General features: G+C 46.9%; 2 protein-coding genes across 2 annotated transcripts; one reads left to right on the plus strand and one right to left on the minus strand.

Annotated features, from left to right (window-relative positions):
• Positions 1–3,567: 3,567 nt before the first annotated feature.
• On the plus strand, positions 3,568–4,524 carry LOC110542162 (olfactory receptor 52B4-like). Its single transcript, XM_021628803.2, has one exon. It carries the CDS (start codon positions 3,568–3,570, stop codon positions 4,522–4,524), a length of 957 nt encoding a protein of 318 aa, XP_021484478.1.
• A 1,444-nt stretch (positions 4,525–5,968) lies between these two features.
• Trim21 (tripartite motif containing 21) lies at positions 5,969–14,693 on the minus strand. Its single transcript, XM_060367754.1, has 7 exons — positions 14,568–14,693; positions 12,903–13,335; positions 12,470–12,565; positions 10,807–11,037; positions 9,490–9,512; positions 8,791–8,891; positions 5,969–8,519 (listed from the first exon to the last, which is right to left on the minus strand). Exons 2-7 carry the CDS (start codon positions 13,320–13,322, stop codon positions 7,975–7,977), a joined length of 1,416 nt encoding a protein of 471 aa, XP_060223737.1. The 5' UTR covers positions 13,323–13,335; positions 14,568–14,693; the 3' UTR covers positions 5,969–7,974.
• Positions 14,694–15,517: the final 824 nt, after the last annotated feature.

Raw genomic sequence — 15,517 nt, forward strand, 5'->3', positions numbered from 1 at the left:
CAGCGGGACACTGGCCACGGCAGAGTCTTCTGCCATGTGGACACTCTGGAATAAAGATGGAGCATGATTTCAGGTGGAGCCTGACAGTCGTCACGGACACTTTGTGATGAGGGGAGATGCATGTTGGTGTAATTGTCAGAGAGCCGGTGCTTCTGTGGTACCCCTGGCCATGGGCGTGAACCTTGAACGTGGGAGTGAGTGTGATGAGGAGGAGGAGGAAGGGAAGCGATGGACTGCCTTAAACGGCTTGGTCATCCAGTAGAGATTGTGTTTGGGATCATCTGTGTGACAGCAGTCAGAGGACAGACCAGCTGTTCCTGCAGAAGCTTTGGGGCTTAGTGGGAACACGAGTGAAGTGGGAAATGAGGCAACTGCTTTTTGACCTCTAAACTCATTTCTTTTGTGACTTTGGAGAACTCCATTCCTGTCTGAAGTCTGGATGAGTAATAACTTACACAAACTTATCCTAGAGCAGCAGCTTGGAGATTTGTCCTGTGAGGGCCCAGAACTATTTTACGTTTCCAATATGAATTAATAAATTCTACCCTTCAAAAAGCTGCCATAAACAAGTAAGAGTAACTACATTTAAAAATAAATTTAAATTATTGCCTGGTAGATTGATACATTTAAATAACGAGTGTTGGCCATTTCTGCCCTCATTCTTTGCTCTCATCTCCCTCCTTCTCCCACTGAAGCCCTTCTTTGCAAGCCCCTTTCTACTTTCATATCTTCATTTTGTGAGTGAGCCACTGAGTTTAGTCAGTTTCTTCTGTGGAGAGTTGTTTATTGCACGGTGTTGGAGGAAAGAGGGCGTTTTTGGGTTTATGATTTTGATGTAGCTTTGTTACTACACATCACTTTTCTCACTCATGGTCCTTTTACTGAACAATTAGGGTGACTTAATAAAAACACGGTATATAATATGTAAATGAATCAAACGGCTATGTTCATTGTAACTTTACGGGACTTGGTTCAAGCCTGCAATTTGATGACCCCTGGAATAACTTCCCAGCCAGCAGTGAGAGTTTTGATTTGTTTTTGTGCTTTTAGACAAGCTGTCATCCAAGCTGGCCTTGAACTCTCAACCCTCCCAGCACTTACGTTTTGAATCTCTGACTCAAGCTCCTGAAGTTCAAAGTGAAACTGAAGCAGAGAGCATTTTTGCCCTTTGAGTTACCTGTTTTGAGAACCCTCTTTTCTGGCGAATGCAGACAGCAAGGCTGGAGGCAAGAATAAAGTAGCTCTCTCTCCCCACCCACGGCTCCCAGAGGAGACTCACGGACTAGAGGAAAACCAGAATGGTGGGCGAGGAGAGGCCGCTGTGACTCAACGTACGTCATCACACAGGTGACTCAGGATGTGTGTGTGAGAGTGAGCTTGACACGGATAATGATGATCTGGAATTTCTTCATGTCCGAGTCTGGGGAAGCTTAACTGTGCTTGTGTAATGTCACAGTGAAGGGATATTAGCGTGAACTGTGAAATGTTTGTCACTGTATGCATCTTGATCAGAACTTTTGTGAGTGAACACATATGATGATGACTATAAAAGTGAATGTGGTGAAAATGTGAGTGTGTGTATGCAGCTGGCAGAGAAGGAATTGAACGCAGGAAGGTCTGGATCTAATGCTCACGTATTTCCTGTATCATACTGTCAGACACATCTCTGAAGATGTAGCACAGCTGGAATTGGTGAGGAGTGGGATGGAAGCCCTCAAAAGATCGTTTGGGTGGTGATCATCAGGGAACGGAAGTCTGACATGTTTTTATTGCATGGTACTTATTTACTTGGTGTGCGTGTGAGTGTAGCTGTGTACATGCCATGGCATGCATGTGGAAGTTGGAGGGTGACTTGCGGGAGTCAGTTCTATCCTTCTACTGTGTGGATTCTCGGGATGGAAGCCATGCCATCAGGCTTGGCAGAAGGCAGCGTTCATACACTGAGTCTGTCATCTTGCTTGCCCAGTAAAGGCTTTTTTTTTTTTTTTTTAATATTAAGAGAAGCTTGATGCTACCCAAACTTGCATATTAGCCTGTCTCCTAACAGAATGTTTGGACAAATTGTTTATTTAACTGTCAGTGTCTTGTACAAATTTGTGATAATTTCAATTTCACAGATTTGCTGTGAGGATTAGAAATAAGAAATACATTTATTATTCAGGCACTTAATGATTACTGTTATAAAATCAAGAAGTGTAAGTGACTGGAGATTACAGGTAAAAATAAATGGAAGGTGACATTAGCTTTGGCCGTTGTGATTGTGACATTAGCGCTGGCAGTGGATGATTCTGGAGATGGGATGCAGTGCCGTTTTGGGGTTGCAGGGAGATGGCAATGGTGACTGTGAGGAGGGACGTGAGAGGGGAGGAGAGGACAAACCTTGCTTTTGTGAAATGAAGGGGGCGGAGCCATTTGAACCTATGTACACAGCTGGGTCAGTCGGCAGAGAGGGAGAAGCTGAAATCACTAGGGTAATGTGGAGAGTTAACGAGAGCGTTGGGGTGCGGTCCACAGATGGAAGGTTCAGCTTTGCAGAGGAGGGAGAGGGAAAAGATGGCTGCATATAAGTCAACCTGTAGGTACCAAGTCAGGGTAGGGAGGGGCTTTAACAGTAGCTTCCTACTTGAACAAGGAGTCTGAACATTACAATTGTCTGATAAACTGAGGCAACATGAAGTAGGACAGATAGGAATTGATTCAAGTCTGTTCTGGGGATCCAGATTTCAGCCTATGATTTGGACAACCTGATGACCTTTGCTCTGTTTGTTCTACTACCGTTACCTTAGGCTTTGGTGCTTGAGACATAAAGCTCTGAGCACAGCCAGCCCTAACTGAGCTTTGTTTACTCCACCTCTCTCTTCTCTATGCATCTGACACAGCCCTGCAGGAGAGAGGTCCTTCCAGAGGTCTTTAATGTTGCTCATATTCTTCCATCATCACACTTCTGTACTTGGCGACTTACTCTTCAATGAAGCTCATTAAGCACTTCTAGAAAGCATTTTCTGGACTCTTTCCAAAGCTCTGCAGGTTAGGCTTTTTATTATACATTGTTTATATTTTGTAAATAGATACTGCACTTTATTTTGTCTGTCCCTCAAATACCCACCCCTTGAGTGAAGATGGTGCTCAGCGTGCCAGTTAAACTGACAGGCTACTCAGTTACTACTTCTCTTTGGTATAGTAATATTTTGTGGGAATTGTGGTTTGCTATTCACATATTGTAACTCTTTAGAACAACCCACAGCTAAGACCTGTGGCCTTGAAGAGAAGAATGGTTTGTCTTAAAGATGATTTACCCCATATTTCTCTCAGAGTCAAATGATTAGAGAAACCTAGGGCAGGGAAGCAACTTATTGTGGTCTATATAGTAGATAGACAGGCAAGGATTTGTCCTCACCAAGAGACCTGCTTGTTATAGTGTTGCCACAATTCCTGATCAGAATGCTTTTTGCTGTTCTATCTAGTGATAATGTCCTATTTTCCCCTCCTCAACCCATTCAGCATTTTGGGAAGAGGACACTGACTGTCATATCCTATACTCTAATGTACAAATGACCTGGCCTGGGCATGGCAACTTTTAACTACACAGGAACCAGCCATTCACTCTTTATTCTGCTGGGCATCCCTGGCCTGGAAGACCAACACCCGTGGATCTCTCTCCCCTTCTTCATTTCCTACCTGGTTGCCTTCTTTGGAAACAGCATTCTCATCCTGGTCATCATCACTGAACGCAGTCTCCATGAGCCCATGTACCTCTTCCTCTGCATGCTGGCTGTGGCTGACCTCATTCTGTCTACTACCACTGTGCCCAAAGCGCTGGCCATATTCTGGTTTCACGCTGGAGCAATTTCCCTTGATGGCTGTGTCACTCAAATCTTCTTCATTCATGCCACCTTCATTGCGGAATCAGGGATTCTGTTGGCCATGGCCTTTGACCGCTATGTGGCCATCTGTGACCCACTGCACTACAACGCAGTGCTTGGTCGTGTGGTCATTGTTAGGATTGGCGTGGCTGTGGTCCTCAGGAGTTTCTGTGTGATACTCCCAGATGTGTTCCTGGTGAAACGGCTGCCGTTCTGCCGCAGCAATGTGCTACCTCACACCTACTGTGAGCACATGGCCGTTGCCAAGTTTGCTTGTGCTGATATCCGCGTCAATGTTTGGTATGGCTTGTCCGTCCTCCTCTCTACGGTAGTGCTTGATGCCTTGCTCATCTTAGTCTCCTACAGTCTCATTCTTTACGCAGTCTTCCGCCTCCCCTCCAGAGGAGCCCGGCAAAAGGCTCTGGGCACATGTGGATCCCACCTTGGGGTCATTTCCATGTTTTACCTGCCTGGCATTTTTACCATAATTACCCAGAGGTTTGGGCGCCACATTCCTCTCCACACCCACATCCTGCTGGCCAATGTCTGCATGTTGGCCCCTCCCATGCTGAATCCCATCATCTATGGGGTCAGAACCAGGCAGATTCGGGAGCGTGTATTGAGCACCCTGTCTTCACAGCAGAAGCTTTGCCGAGTTTGATTAACTAGGTGGTGTAATCACCACACAGAGCTTTACACTGTTGTGTCTTCACAAAGACCGAAGAATGAATCAAACTTCCACACACAGTGCGCAAAGCAACGTGTCTTGACTCTCACAGTCACTCTGCCTCGTACCCAGAGAAGTATAGTGTTTAGGAAGTGTGCTGTTTAGGAAGTATAGTGTTTAGGAAGTACAGTGTTTAGGAAGTGTGCTGTTTAGAAGCATAGTGTTTTGGGTCAGGGTTGAATACCGACTTTGACGATGACAATGAGTGGTCATGGTGATGATAGGTAATCTGTTGGACCTTGAGCAAATAACTTATTTTCACAGCGACTCTTCTTAGGATATGCTTGGGCACCTTTAAAAGAGGGATGCCCACACCAAAGTAACTAAGAGTACAAGAAAGTTTTATGTACAATGAATTGTGCTAGTGCATCACAATGAAAATGTCCTCATGGAATCTGAATTGATGTAATTGTGTACATACGTTTAATTTCACTGAAACCATGTATTAGTTTCTATAATATGTAGTTCAATGCAATAAAAATCCTTTCTGTGTGTACATAGTGGGATGTGTGCATGTACCTGCACGGATGTTAGGAAGCTGACTTTATGAATATCTCATATAAAAAAGCATCAGGTTTATTAGTATTATTCTTTGTGCAAAGTAATGGATATAGTCCTCTTATTTATTATTCATTGGCTTTAAGATTAGAGGTCTTTATAGAGCCACTTAAGAACTGAATTAAACCACTGTCAACATTACAGCTTAATAATTTTTTTTTTTGTAAAAACACCAGTTTAGTTTGAATGAAATATGGAGGCTTACCATAATCTTCATATTTCTTGGTTGTGCTCTGACTGTAATGATAAACCTAATGATGCTTATCATTAGGTCATGGCATGGCTGACCTCTAAACAGAATCTTTGTTACATATATATGTATACATATGTACATATATACTTACATATATATATACATATATACATACATATATGTATCAGAATAAATTGTAGGTATATTTAAAAATTTTTTTAGTCTTTGAAATTTTGATATGATACTTCTAGTCTCTTTTAAAAATTATTTCTTTGAGAATTTCAATGTACTTTGATCATATTTATCACTCAGTCTTCTCATACCTCCAAATTCCATGCCTTCTTTCCTACCCTACTTTGTGTCATTCCTCTTTTTAAACCTACCAAGTACTGTTCTTGCTGCCCAGATGCTCTGGAAGTGTGGCTTTCACTGGGGTTGTTTGCCCAGCAGGGCCTACCCTCTTAACAAAAGCCGACTGTCCTCTCACCAACTGCCAAAAGCTGCTTAGCCAGGCGGTACCTTGTGGCCATCTCTCCACGCTGGATGTTGTATGGCCTGAGCCAGCACAGATACGACGCTTAACACTTTTTGTGTCTGTTAATTTGAAAGGTGGCTGAATGAAAGAAGTTCAGGAAAATCACGAGGCTTTATTTGACTTTAAGAGACAATATTAATCAGAATTGGGAGCAGTATTTGGAGACAGTTCTCTCATTTCTCAAGGTAACTTTTATGTTATAAATAGAGATGTGCCCAGATCACTTGTTATCTGTCAGGTTTTGCTTTATATTTTGAAACACAGAAGCATATTTTAAATACTCTTAAATCATTTATTTATCAAGATGTTCTTTGCCAAACTTCACACTAGCTCAAAGTTCGATTCAGTGCTTACATTTCACTACTGGTGTCACCACCTGTGTTCATTTCACAAAACAAACAAACAACAAAACAATTTTTGTTGTTTGTTTGTTTTGTGAAATGAATCCCATAGTCAGCCTTTGTTCCCCTGAAAAGAGAAGACACTGCTTTGCTACAAAGGCAAAACTTGACCTCGAGGTTACTGAGAAAGGAGGGTAGCCTCCACAAAGTCTACTTTTGAGACAGACAAAACCACAAGTGAATCTCTTAAGAATGGTTAATAAATGGGAACATCACAGTTAACCATGATTTGGAATGAAAAAAATCCAGGTGTTTTCTTCTGGTCCAGCTGTTGACACTCTTCTTGTTCTATCCACGGGCCTCTTCACTGGGTACCGCAAAGCCTTTGCGATACAGAGAATCCCCACAGTCCTCTGCTCATTCTTTTAGCCAATCAGTTCAGCGCTTTTCTCAGCTTTCTGGCGTAGACATGTTTCCTTTTACGTCCTTGGCAGTAAGCTGCAGTGCCTGCTGCAGCATTTGGGCACCTTCCTCTCTAGCTGCCCGCACCAGGACTCCTTCCCACCACCCCTAGGTTAACCTTTAGAGGTGCAGTAGTCTGTGGTGAAGAGGGTCTCTGTGAGATTGCAATGCTGGAGCTGAGAGGTTTCTTTGGTTTGAGTTGGAGCAACAAAGGGAGCAGTTATAGTTTCTCGACTCTGGCAGCTTTGGGCCATATTTGTTTCCATTCAGTGTGCGTAAAAACTTCCGGAACTGCTGACCGAATGTGAAGCCATCCCAAGTTTTCTTCACCGCAGTTATCCATCCTTCCTCCGCACTCTGCTGATGGTATTTTCAAAGCTCTCAATGTTTGTGTACTAGTCCAGCTACTAATTTCACTTTCTTCAAGGCAACAGGGAACAGCATATCCATAAATTGACAGCAGGGAGCCTATGGCCATAGCTGTCTCCTTCATGTGAGAGTCAACTGCAGGGACTCATTGACCAGGCCAGTATGGTACCTAAATTTTGCCTATTACTGGGGATATGGAGTATATTGTCACGGTTACACTCAGCTCTCACCTGAACCACTTTTACTACTTTATCCTAGCTTTGGTCTGTCAGACTGTAAGATATTCTTGGCCTGGGTCTATAGATGAAGAAGTGCAAAGAACATGCCAGAGAGGGAAAACAAACAAGCAAAGGATACCCCACCCCCCAAAAAACACTCCAGTAACAACAACAAAACAATCTAAAAGATGTACAATGTAAAAGAGACATTTTGACCTTTATCAACAAGGACTGAATAGGACAGACTGAGGCACAATTTTTAGGAAGCCCTTCTGCAAGCCACAGAAGATAGAGGAATAGGTAGGTATCTGGCCAAAGGTAATGGCCAAGAACAGAGAAAACAAAATAAGTCACACAAAGGAGGCAGAAATATGGTTGTGGCTGAACTGGATGAGTTTGGGTCTGAAGTGAGGAGTTTCACTGGCTGGAACCATTAAGGAATCTATGTCAGGTATACTGGTGTTGAAGGTCAGTTGACAATGACTTTTAGTTTTCTCCAGCTGTTCCTTCATTCTGGGACCCGACTTCTCTATAGAGATGATGGTTTTGGGTAGTCAGATGGACAAAAGAGGCAGAGTTCATGGCTGAAGTACGCCAACAGGAAGAGGTAACAGCATCCACAAATGGTCTTCAGTAGTCACTGGGTTTTGATCCGGACAGGGGGTAACAGTGTGCAGACAGTACTGTCAGAGTACTGGCTCCTGATCATCATATCTTTAGTGGACAGAGCTTTAGAGGTGCCACATTCCGTCCATCATCATTGAAACCAACACTGAAGAAGGGCCGCAGAGGTCCAGCAAAATCACACTCTGTGAAGGTGTAGATGAGGGAGCCGTGGTCTGTTATGTTATAGAAGGAGACAATGGCAGCTTCATAGTCCACAAAGATCCCGATTTGGCATGGAGGGACCTGTACGTGGAGGGTGGTCTGGGGGCTGGTCCCAGCCTCATACTTGTCTTTTTTCCACAGCCAAATGGTCCAGAAGCCATCCTCAGGACTGAGGGAAAACTGCCCCTTCCTCTGTACAGAATCTCTGCAAACCCCCATATCCCAGGCCTCCTTTCTGGTCACATCTACCTCCCAGTAAATCTTCCCAGAGGAGAATCTCTGGGCACCTAGCACCATGGGGTAATTATCAAACCTCTCTTTGTTCTCGGGCACATTCTGACGGGTGTCTGCAAGCCTCACTTGTCTCCGATCCTTTGAGATGATGAGCCACGGGTTGGCTGTGTTGCGATCCAGAGTAATATGAACTGCACAGAGGAGACCACAGGTAAGCCTGGGTGGGCCAGCCACTCTCTGCCTGCAGTGAGGGGATTCAGTGGGGTGACCCGGAACCTCACTAGGTGAGGAAACGACTCACAGCAACTCCTGCCCCTCCTCTGTGGGGTGAGGAAACCTTACCTGCGTCTCTGCTCCTCCTGTACTCCCTTGCCACCTCCTCCTCATGCTGCTACCCTGCGCTCCCCAGGGCCATCCACTCTACACTCTCGGTATCCCCTTCTGCTCTAGAAGTCACCTCACCCCAACATGTCCTCAGCATCTTCTTCCGCCCTGGCACATGGCATGCACTTGTGAGGTCTGGGGAGGCAACTTCTAACGTATCCAGGTTCCAGGATCCACTCCTAGGGGAAGACGGGATTGAGAATCTTACTTCCTACTTCTACCTTCTACCCCAGGCCTTTCTTCAGGGATGGCTGTAATAATTAAATTCAATATAAACTTACAAATACTCATGCATTCAGTGTCCTTGTGAAAGAAAAAAAAAGTTTTTACCCAGGAGTCCTAGGGAACTGAAATAAATCTGCATCTCCTTCCAAAACCCCAGGTTACCGCTCAGTGGACTCTGTTTAATTTTATAGGAACCATCTCCTAGGCCGAGTCACCTCTGTGAAGAACCTGGGGGAGTCCTGGCCATGCTGTAGCTTTTACTCATGACTTACGAATGTCTTTCCACATGAGGACCCTAGCAGACTAAGATTCCCTTTTACCATGGTGGGGGATTTTAATGTACAAAGAGGATGCATTCTAACTACATCGGGCAATTCATCATTGGAGATTTCCATTAGCCTTTAGAGGCTGGAGACCATTTTAGAGAGGACCAGGTCTTTGAGAATGGGATGCGTGGCGGAAAACCCCAGTGCATTTGTGCCTAACTCAATAGCCATTTCAATGTACACATGCTTCCTGTTCCCTTTTCTAACCGAGGAAACCTCTCCTTACCTTTCCAGGACGATCCTCACCTCCTGAGGACAGAAGAGACAGAGAGTCAATTCTGGAGTTTCTGATTGACCACTGAGCTGTCACCCCTGGGGACATGTGACATCACCCTTGTTCCCCTGGCTCTGCAGAACTCCCTTGGGTCAAGGCCCCAAAGACAATTCTGAGCAGCTCTTCAGAAAGGACATGTGACAGCTTGCAGACTATCTAGGGAGCCAACATGGATATGGCCTTCAGCTAGGATGCAACCAGGGTTTAAAGACTGATGGAGAAAACAAATCAGAAGGGCTCGGTTCCCCCAGATGTTGGAACCGGCAGCCTCCTGGGCTCAGTCAAAATGCACCCGGGAGCCCAGTCAGTGACTGGCAAGAGAATGCCTGCCAAGCCAGACCAATGTGCTAAGCTTTTCAGTACAAGCCGGGAAGAAATGTCTGTATGCATCTGACTGAGGGACACAGGTATGAGCAAAGAAACATGGAGATCATGTTGTCAACAGCATTCCAACGTGAGGCTAACAGACCGTGGGTGGATGCGAGATTTAGAATATGCACTGACTTTAAAAAACAATCATGCATGTACTGCATCTTAATTTTGCCTCCTACTACTTAGATAAACTGATTGTAAGTCAACAGGAATCTCTCACTAAGTCCAGTAATGTCTCTGCTCTGCTCCTTTGTTTTCTCATCCATGGAATGGGGTCACAGCAGCACTGAACCCTAGTAAGCCATCAGTATGCTGTTTAGGAATTTGCAGTTAACATCATGATGGGAAAAATTAGAAAAAACAAACAAAAAACCCAAACAAACCAGTAGTACCAATACATGATTTCTTAGTTCCCATGCTTCAGAAAAAATTATTTTAAAGTTAAATTTATTTTGGGGAAAGGGTGAGACTATTTGCAGAAGCGGACCATGTTAAAAATCATGTAGGTAGTTCACAGAAACAGCACGAAGTATTAAGATGCAACAGCTATGCCTACGCTAGGGACACCCCTGTGGATCCCACTCCCTCTGTGACTTGATAAATGGAGAAAGAGAGTACGGAAAAGGAAAACGGCTTATTCTCATGACCGACCATGTTGGAGAGAAATGGCACCGTTCAGTTTTATAAACTATATTTTAAAACACATTCTTACGGCTACTTGTCTAGCACTAGAGTGGACTTTCTCATTTAATACTTTCAAAAAAAATCACTAAAGATATGTGATACTATGTATCCCGGTGACAGTGGTAAGTGCGGTGCTTCCCCGCCTGGCACCTGCTGCAGCGTACAGACACAGACACACCCAGCCTCTCTGTTCACTCCCTTGCGCCTGCGCACCTTCAGCAGCTCCAGCTCAGAACCCCGGCTCCTCCTCTCCAGCTCTGCAATTAGCTCCTGAAGGGCCTGGTTCTTCTCGGCCAGCTCAGCCTCCTTCTTCCCCAGGAGTCTCAGGTGCTCCCTCTCGTCCGTCTCCAGCCTCTGCAGCTGTCTCTGCTCCTCCTGAGCCAGCAAGCTATTCTGGTGTAGAAACTCCGCATGGATCCTCGACTTCTGTGTGTCCACGTTCCTCTGTGGTGGCAGGGGAAAGACAAGACTTTTACATTTCTTATTTTTGATCAAAATCTCCTAGCCTTTGGTGGTGGAGGTGTTTCCGTTCCTTAAACACCCACGGCTCTTTAAGTCTGGGTGCGCGCGCACACACGTGTACACACACACACACACCGCACAGCTTCTGGGACTACACCGTAAATGGCACACTAGAGCCATTGTAAACTACAGCTTCAGCAGCTTCCGGCACCAGACCTTTTCTCAACCTTTCTTCCAAACCCAGGAACACCCACACTTGAGTCCCTTTCTCTTTCTAGCTTAGCAAGTCACAGACAGCACAACCTATTCCTATACCCAATGATGGACTATTGCTAAGTCCTGCGGGAAAACGAGTGGTCCCAGGACAGTCTGCCATTTTGGGAGGTGCTGTAGTCTGAGACAAAGCGGCAGCCATGTTTGTATTCAGCTTCCACGTTGTTTCTAAGGGGAAAGTAAGTTCAAAAATTTAAGCTTTTCAACTCTGCTTCCTGGAAGCGATTGCTCCCGGCTGACCTTATGATTCAACAGTGCTATAACTCATGCTTTATTATCTATTCACTTGGCTACACTCTGGTTGCACCCTTATCTACACACCTGGCTACACTTTGGATGTATTCTAGAAGACCCTAACACATCACCTGGGACCAGACAGCTTAAAGGTCAGCTGATAATTCTTTGTCTAGTTAGCCAAAATGTCTACTGTCCTCCCCATGTCTTTTGCACTTGGTTCTCTCTATAAAAATCCTGCTGTGAGGACTTGTGGAGTCACCGTTAGGCTCCCGAGTCCTCACTGTGGCCCTGATCGATCAGCTTGGAAAAGGTGTTATAATAAACCATGAGACTGGAGTCTGAGCGGTTTGTGCGGCTATTTTTATACCAGAACAGGAGGGTCGCCTGATGACACAGGACAGCCTCTTTTGCCATCATAGCTTGATTCAGTCTTTGCTAATCCTTTGGAGTCTGTGATTGGCTGTGAGTCCCTTGCATTCCCAGTTTCAGATGTCTACTGTTTCCTGCCAGCAAACTAGCAATGTGACAGGTTTTAGTTCTTTATCGGCTTTGGACTGGTGGTCACCATCAAGCAGGCACTGGGTCAGGTGGGCTTCCTACCTCAGCCTTAGATAGATCCCATTAGGATACCTCAGGCCCAGAAACTACAGTGTTGACTCTTTTTTCCCCTGAGGTGGGGTCGGAAGGAATGGCGTGGCCGTCCAACACTTTCTCCAGTAATTCTTGATCTTTGTGCCAGATTGGGGAAATCTCACCCGATTGCAAGCTTCCTAGCTTCCTTCCACGTCCTCTCTATCTAGAGATCTGGAGCGTGGGTGGTTCTTGGAGTGACCCGTATACTAACTCTACCACCCAGCGGACAGGCAGCCATGGGTCTGGGTGCAGCCCAGCCTCGGGCTCTTGCCTTCCAGTCTGCTCTTTGCGTTGCAAGATCCATTTCCAACTCCTCAGCCAACTCTTTTCCTTTCCTCAGTTTTTCTAAAGCCACGCGGAGCTTCTCCTGTAGAAAAAGACAGCAGGTTAGTCCCCAGCTAGAGATGTGGAGGAGGCGGATGGATTGACTCAGGAGGAAACCTATTATGTCTGACAAAAACAGAGCTACACTGATGGGGTAATGGGATCTGGATCGTTACACTTCTAATTCACCAGGAAGCCTGCGTCACATCTCCCCTGGCGTTGTACTGGACGCACAGGTTCCTCTCAGGGAAGGAAGACAGTACCCCTCCATCCCTCAACTTCTCAGATGTAGGGTGACTCTCAGCCACCATTCCGGGGAACTGGGCACTCTCCAGGGGCCAGGTTCTTCACACCCAGTGTGCCCTGCACTGAGGCCTCACCTGGTATATCTTAGCAGCCTCTTCAACGGGGACCTTGGTGTGGTCACGGTGTTTCCCAGACTGGGCACACACCCAGCAAAGGGCCTGCCCGTCTTCCTCACAGAATAGGTGCAGTGTCTCTCCATGCTTCATGCAGAGGCTTTCCTGGGGGCCCTTCTTGGAGTTCTGGGTTATGCGTTTAAGATTTTCTACCATGTTGGCTATATGCCGATTGGGCCTGAGGTTTCTGAGCAGGAACTGTTGCCGGCACTCGGGACACGAACTGCCCCCACTTTTCCCAACCTCAGAAATGCATTCCTTGCAAAAGCTATGGCCACATTCGATACTCATGGGCTCCACCATGGGGTCCAGACAGATAGAGCAGGTGACCTCCTCCCACATCTTTTCCATGGACATTCTGGAGCATGTAGAGGGCAGCATCTGGTGTAGAACCCTGAGGGATGCAGAGGGGGGAAGGGGAGAGAGAAAGTGAGGGTTTGCGTGACAAAAGCGAAAGCAAGGCAAAACCAAAACTCCGCACAACAACGCAAAGGAAAACCCCGAGGGAAAGACACGGAGGGAAAAACAAAAGAAGGCAAGAGCGTCTACCTGAATAACAGGAGCCGCTTGCTCCTCCACAGCCTGACCCAGTGTTCCAGTCAGGCAGAAGAGGAAACCGAGTTTCCAGGCTTTTCCCGAACACTGTCGCTAGTCTCATGCCTCCATTGTGCAGAGAAGTCAATCACAGAAGCAATGAGCATTCACTTATTTCCAGGCTCCTCCATATTCCAAATGCATGCTTCAGTAATACAGATATGTACACACACACACACACACACACACACACACAGACAGGGTTTCTCTGTGTAGCTCTGACTGTTCCTGGAACTCAATTTGTAGTCCAGGCTGGCCTTGAACTCACAGAGACCTGCCTGCCTCTGACTCCTGAGTGCGGGGATTAAAGGCATGTGCCACCAGGCTGGCTTAGTCTTCATTAATCTTGACAGGAACTACAGTGGCCAGGAGTCAGGCCAAGTATGATGGGCTGCATATAGGGTGATTGAGCAATAGACCACACCATACAGCCTAGGCGTGTCATTAATCACCCACTCAGGCTCATGGAAGTATGCTTGAAGATGTGCGTTCATTATGGCACCCTCTAAGAGTACCTTCTCCAGTCACTAAGGTCGCATGTGTGTGTCCGCGTGTAGGTGCATCCATTGCCGTTCTTATTTGTCCCGGTATTTCTTACATGCAGACTATACTTGAACACAACCTTGTCAATGTAGGCGTGCTCACATGCTCCCCTACATAAACGTCTATGTAGACACATGTGTATGTGTGCTCATCCACACACACTTGTGGGAGCACTTCCCAGGCTCTCCAAGCTGCTCCACACCAGTACCTGTCTTTAGGGCGCTGAGTATCTTCAACCCACTTAATTCCCCAGTGGAACACTCTAAATGGCTAGCACGCCCCTCCAGCGGGGGTCTTCGCGGGGAGTTTCGCGGAGCTCCTGCTTCTCCTACCCTCAGCCCGGGCACCAGCCACCAAGGCCGCCCCTTCGGAGCCCAGCGCCACGGGCCAGCGAGAACTGGGCTGAAGAGAAGCAGCAGGTGGGCAGGTTCGGGTCGGGGCGCCGGTGGGAAGGGGCTCCTGGGATCCGGGGCGGGGGCCTCGGCCTACCTGACTTACGGGGTCCTCGGCGTCACTCGGGGTCCCGGCTCCGCGGCCGCAAGTCTTCTTCCTAAATTTCACTTTCGGTTTCCTGTCAGAAGCCAGGGTAGAAGGAGGAGGGAGGAGCAGGAGGAGGAGTTGAGTGGCGGGGGAGGTGGAGGGGGCGGAGAGTGGGAGGGAAGAGGGAGGGGAGAGGGAGGAGAGAGGGAGGAGGGAGGGGAGAGGGAGGAGAGAGAGAGGGGAGAGGGAGGAGAGAGGGAGGGGAGAGGGGGGAGAGGGAGGAGAGAGGGAGGGGAGAGGGAGGGGAGAGGGAGGGGAGAGGGAGGGGAGAGGGAGGGGAGAGGGAGGGGAGAGGGAGGGGAGAGGGAGGGGAGAGGGAGGAGGTACCCGCCAGCTCTGAGGGCCTCAGGCTGGGTGAGTGCGCTCCTCGGCTCAATTAACAAAATTGATCTACCAGCTGTGGATCTCCGGCCTTTGACGCCGGTCTTCCCCTCACGCCTGGGAGCATCTGGGGGAGGAGGTGTGGATGGGGAGGAGTCAGCATCTGTTTCTTACAGACCGTTCAAATCTGCGGCGAAAGTGCCCGCCACCGTTGGTTTTTAATTAGCATATATTAACTGTACAGCGTACTTTAAGCTGGTTTCTCACCACTCTATCTCCCGATTTTGCTTCCCTCTTCTCAAATAGTCTGCGGTAAGAAGGTTGTTCCTTATGATGTCAAGGTACGTAATGTACCAATGAAGGGAGCTGAGATTTGTGGGCATCAGCTGTATTATAACTAAAAACATCAGCTGAATTTTTCTTGATATTTATTATGTTTTGGAAACATAAAAACATTCCATGTGTCCGGTGCGGTGGCGCATGCCTGTAATCCCAGCACTTGGGGAGGCAGAGGCAGGCAGATCTCTGTGAGTTCGAGGCCAGCTTGGTCTACAGAGTGAGTTCAGGACAGCCAGGGC

This window comes from Meriones unguiculatus, chromosome 14 (assembly GCF_030254825.1).
Source record: "Meriones unguiculatus strain TT.TT164.6M chromosome 14, Bangor_MerUng_6.1, whole genome shotgun sequence".
NCBI classification, from domain to species: Eukaryota; Metazoa; Chordata; class Mammalia; order Rodentia; family Muridae; genus Meriones; species Meriones unguiculatus.

What these genes read in the sequence shown, in the direction of transcription:
- LOC110542162 (XM_021628803.2), top strand. Translation starts at nt 3,568, where the DNA reads ATGGCAACTTTTAACTACACAGGAACCAGCCATTCACTCTTTATTCTG.
- Trim21 (XM_060367754.1), bottom strand. Translation starts at nt 13,322, where the DNA reads ATGCTGCCCTCTACATGCTCCAGAATGTCCATGGAAAAGATGTGGGAG. An exon ending in AGGCTGCTAAGATATACCAG is followed by an intron (nt 12,566 to 12,902) that starts GTGAGGCCTCAG and finishes CTTTTTCTACAG; the next exon opens with GAGAAGCTCCGCGTGGCTTT. An exon ending in GATGCTGAGGACATGTTGGG is followed by an intron (nt 8,520 to 8,790) that starts GTGAGGTGACTT and finishes TCCTCTGTGCAG; the next exon opens with TTCATATTACTCTGGATCGC.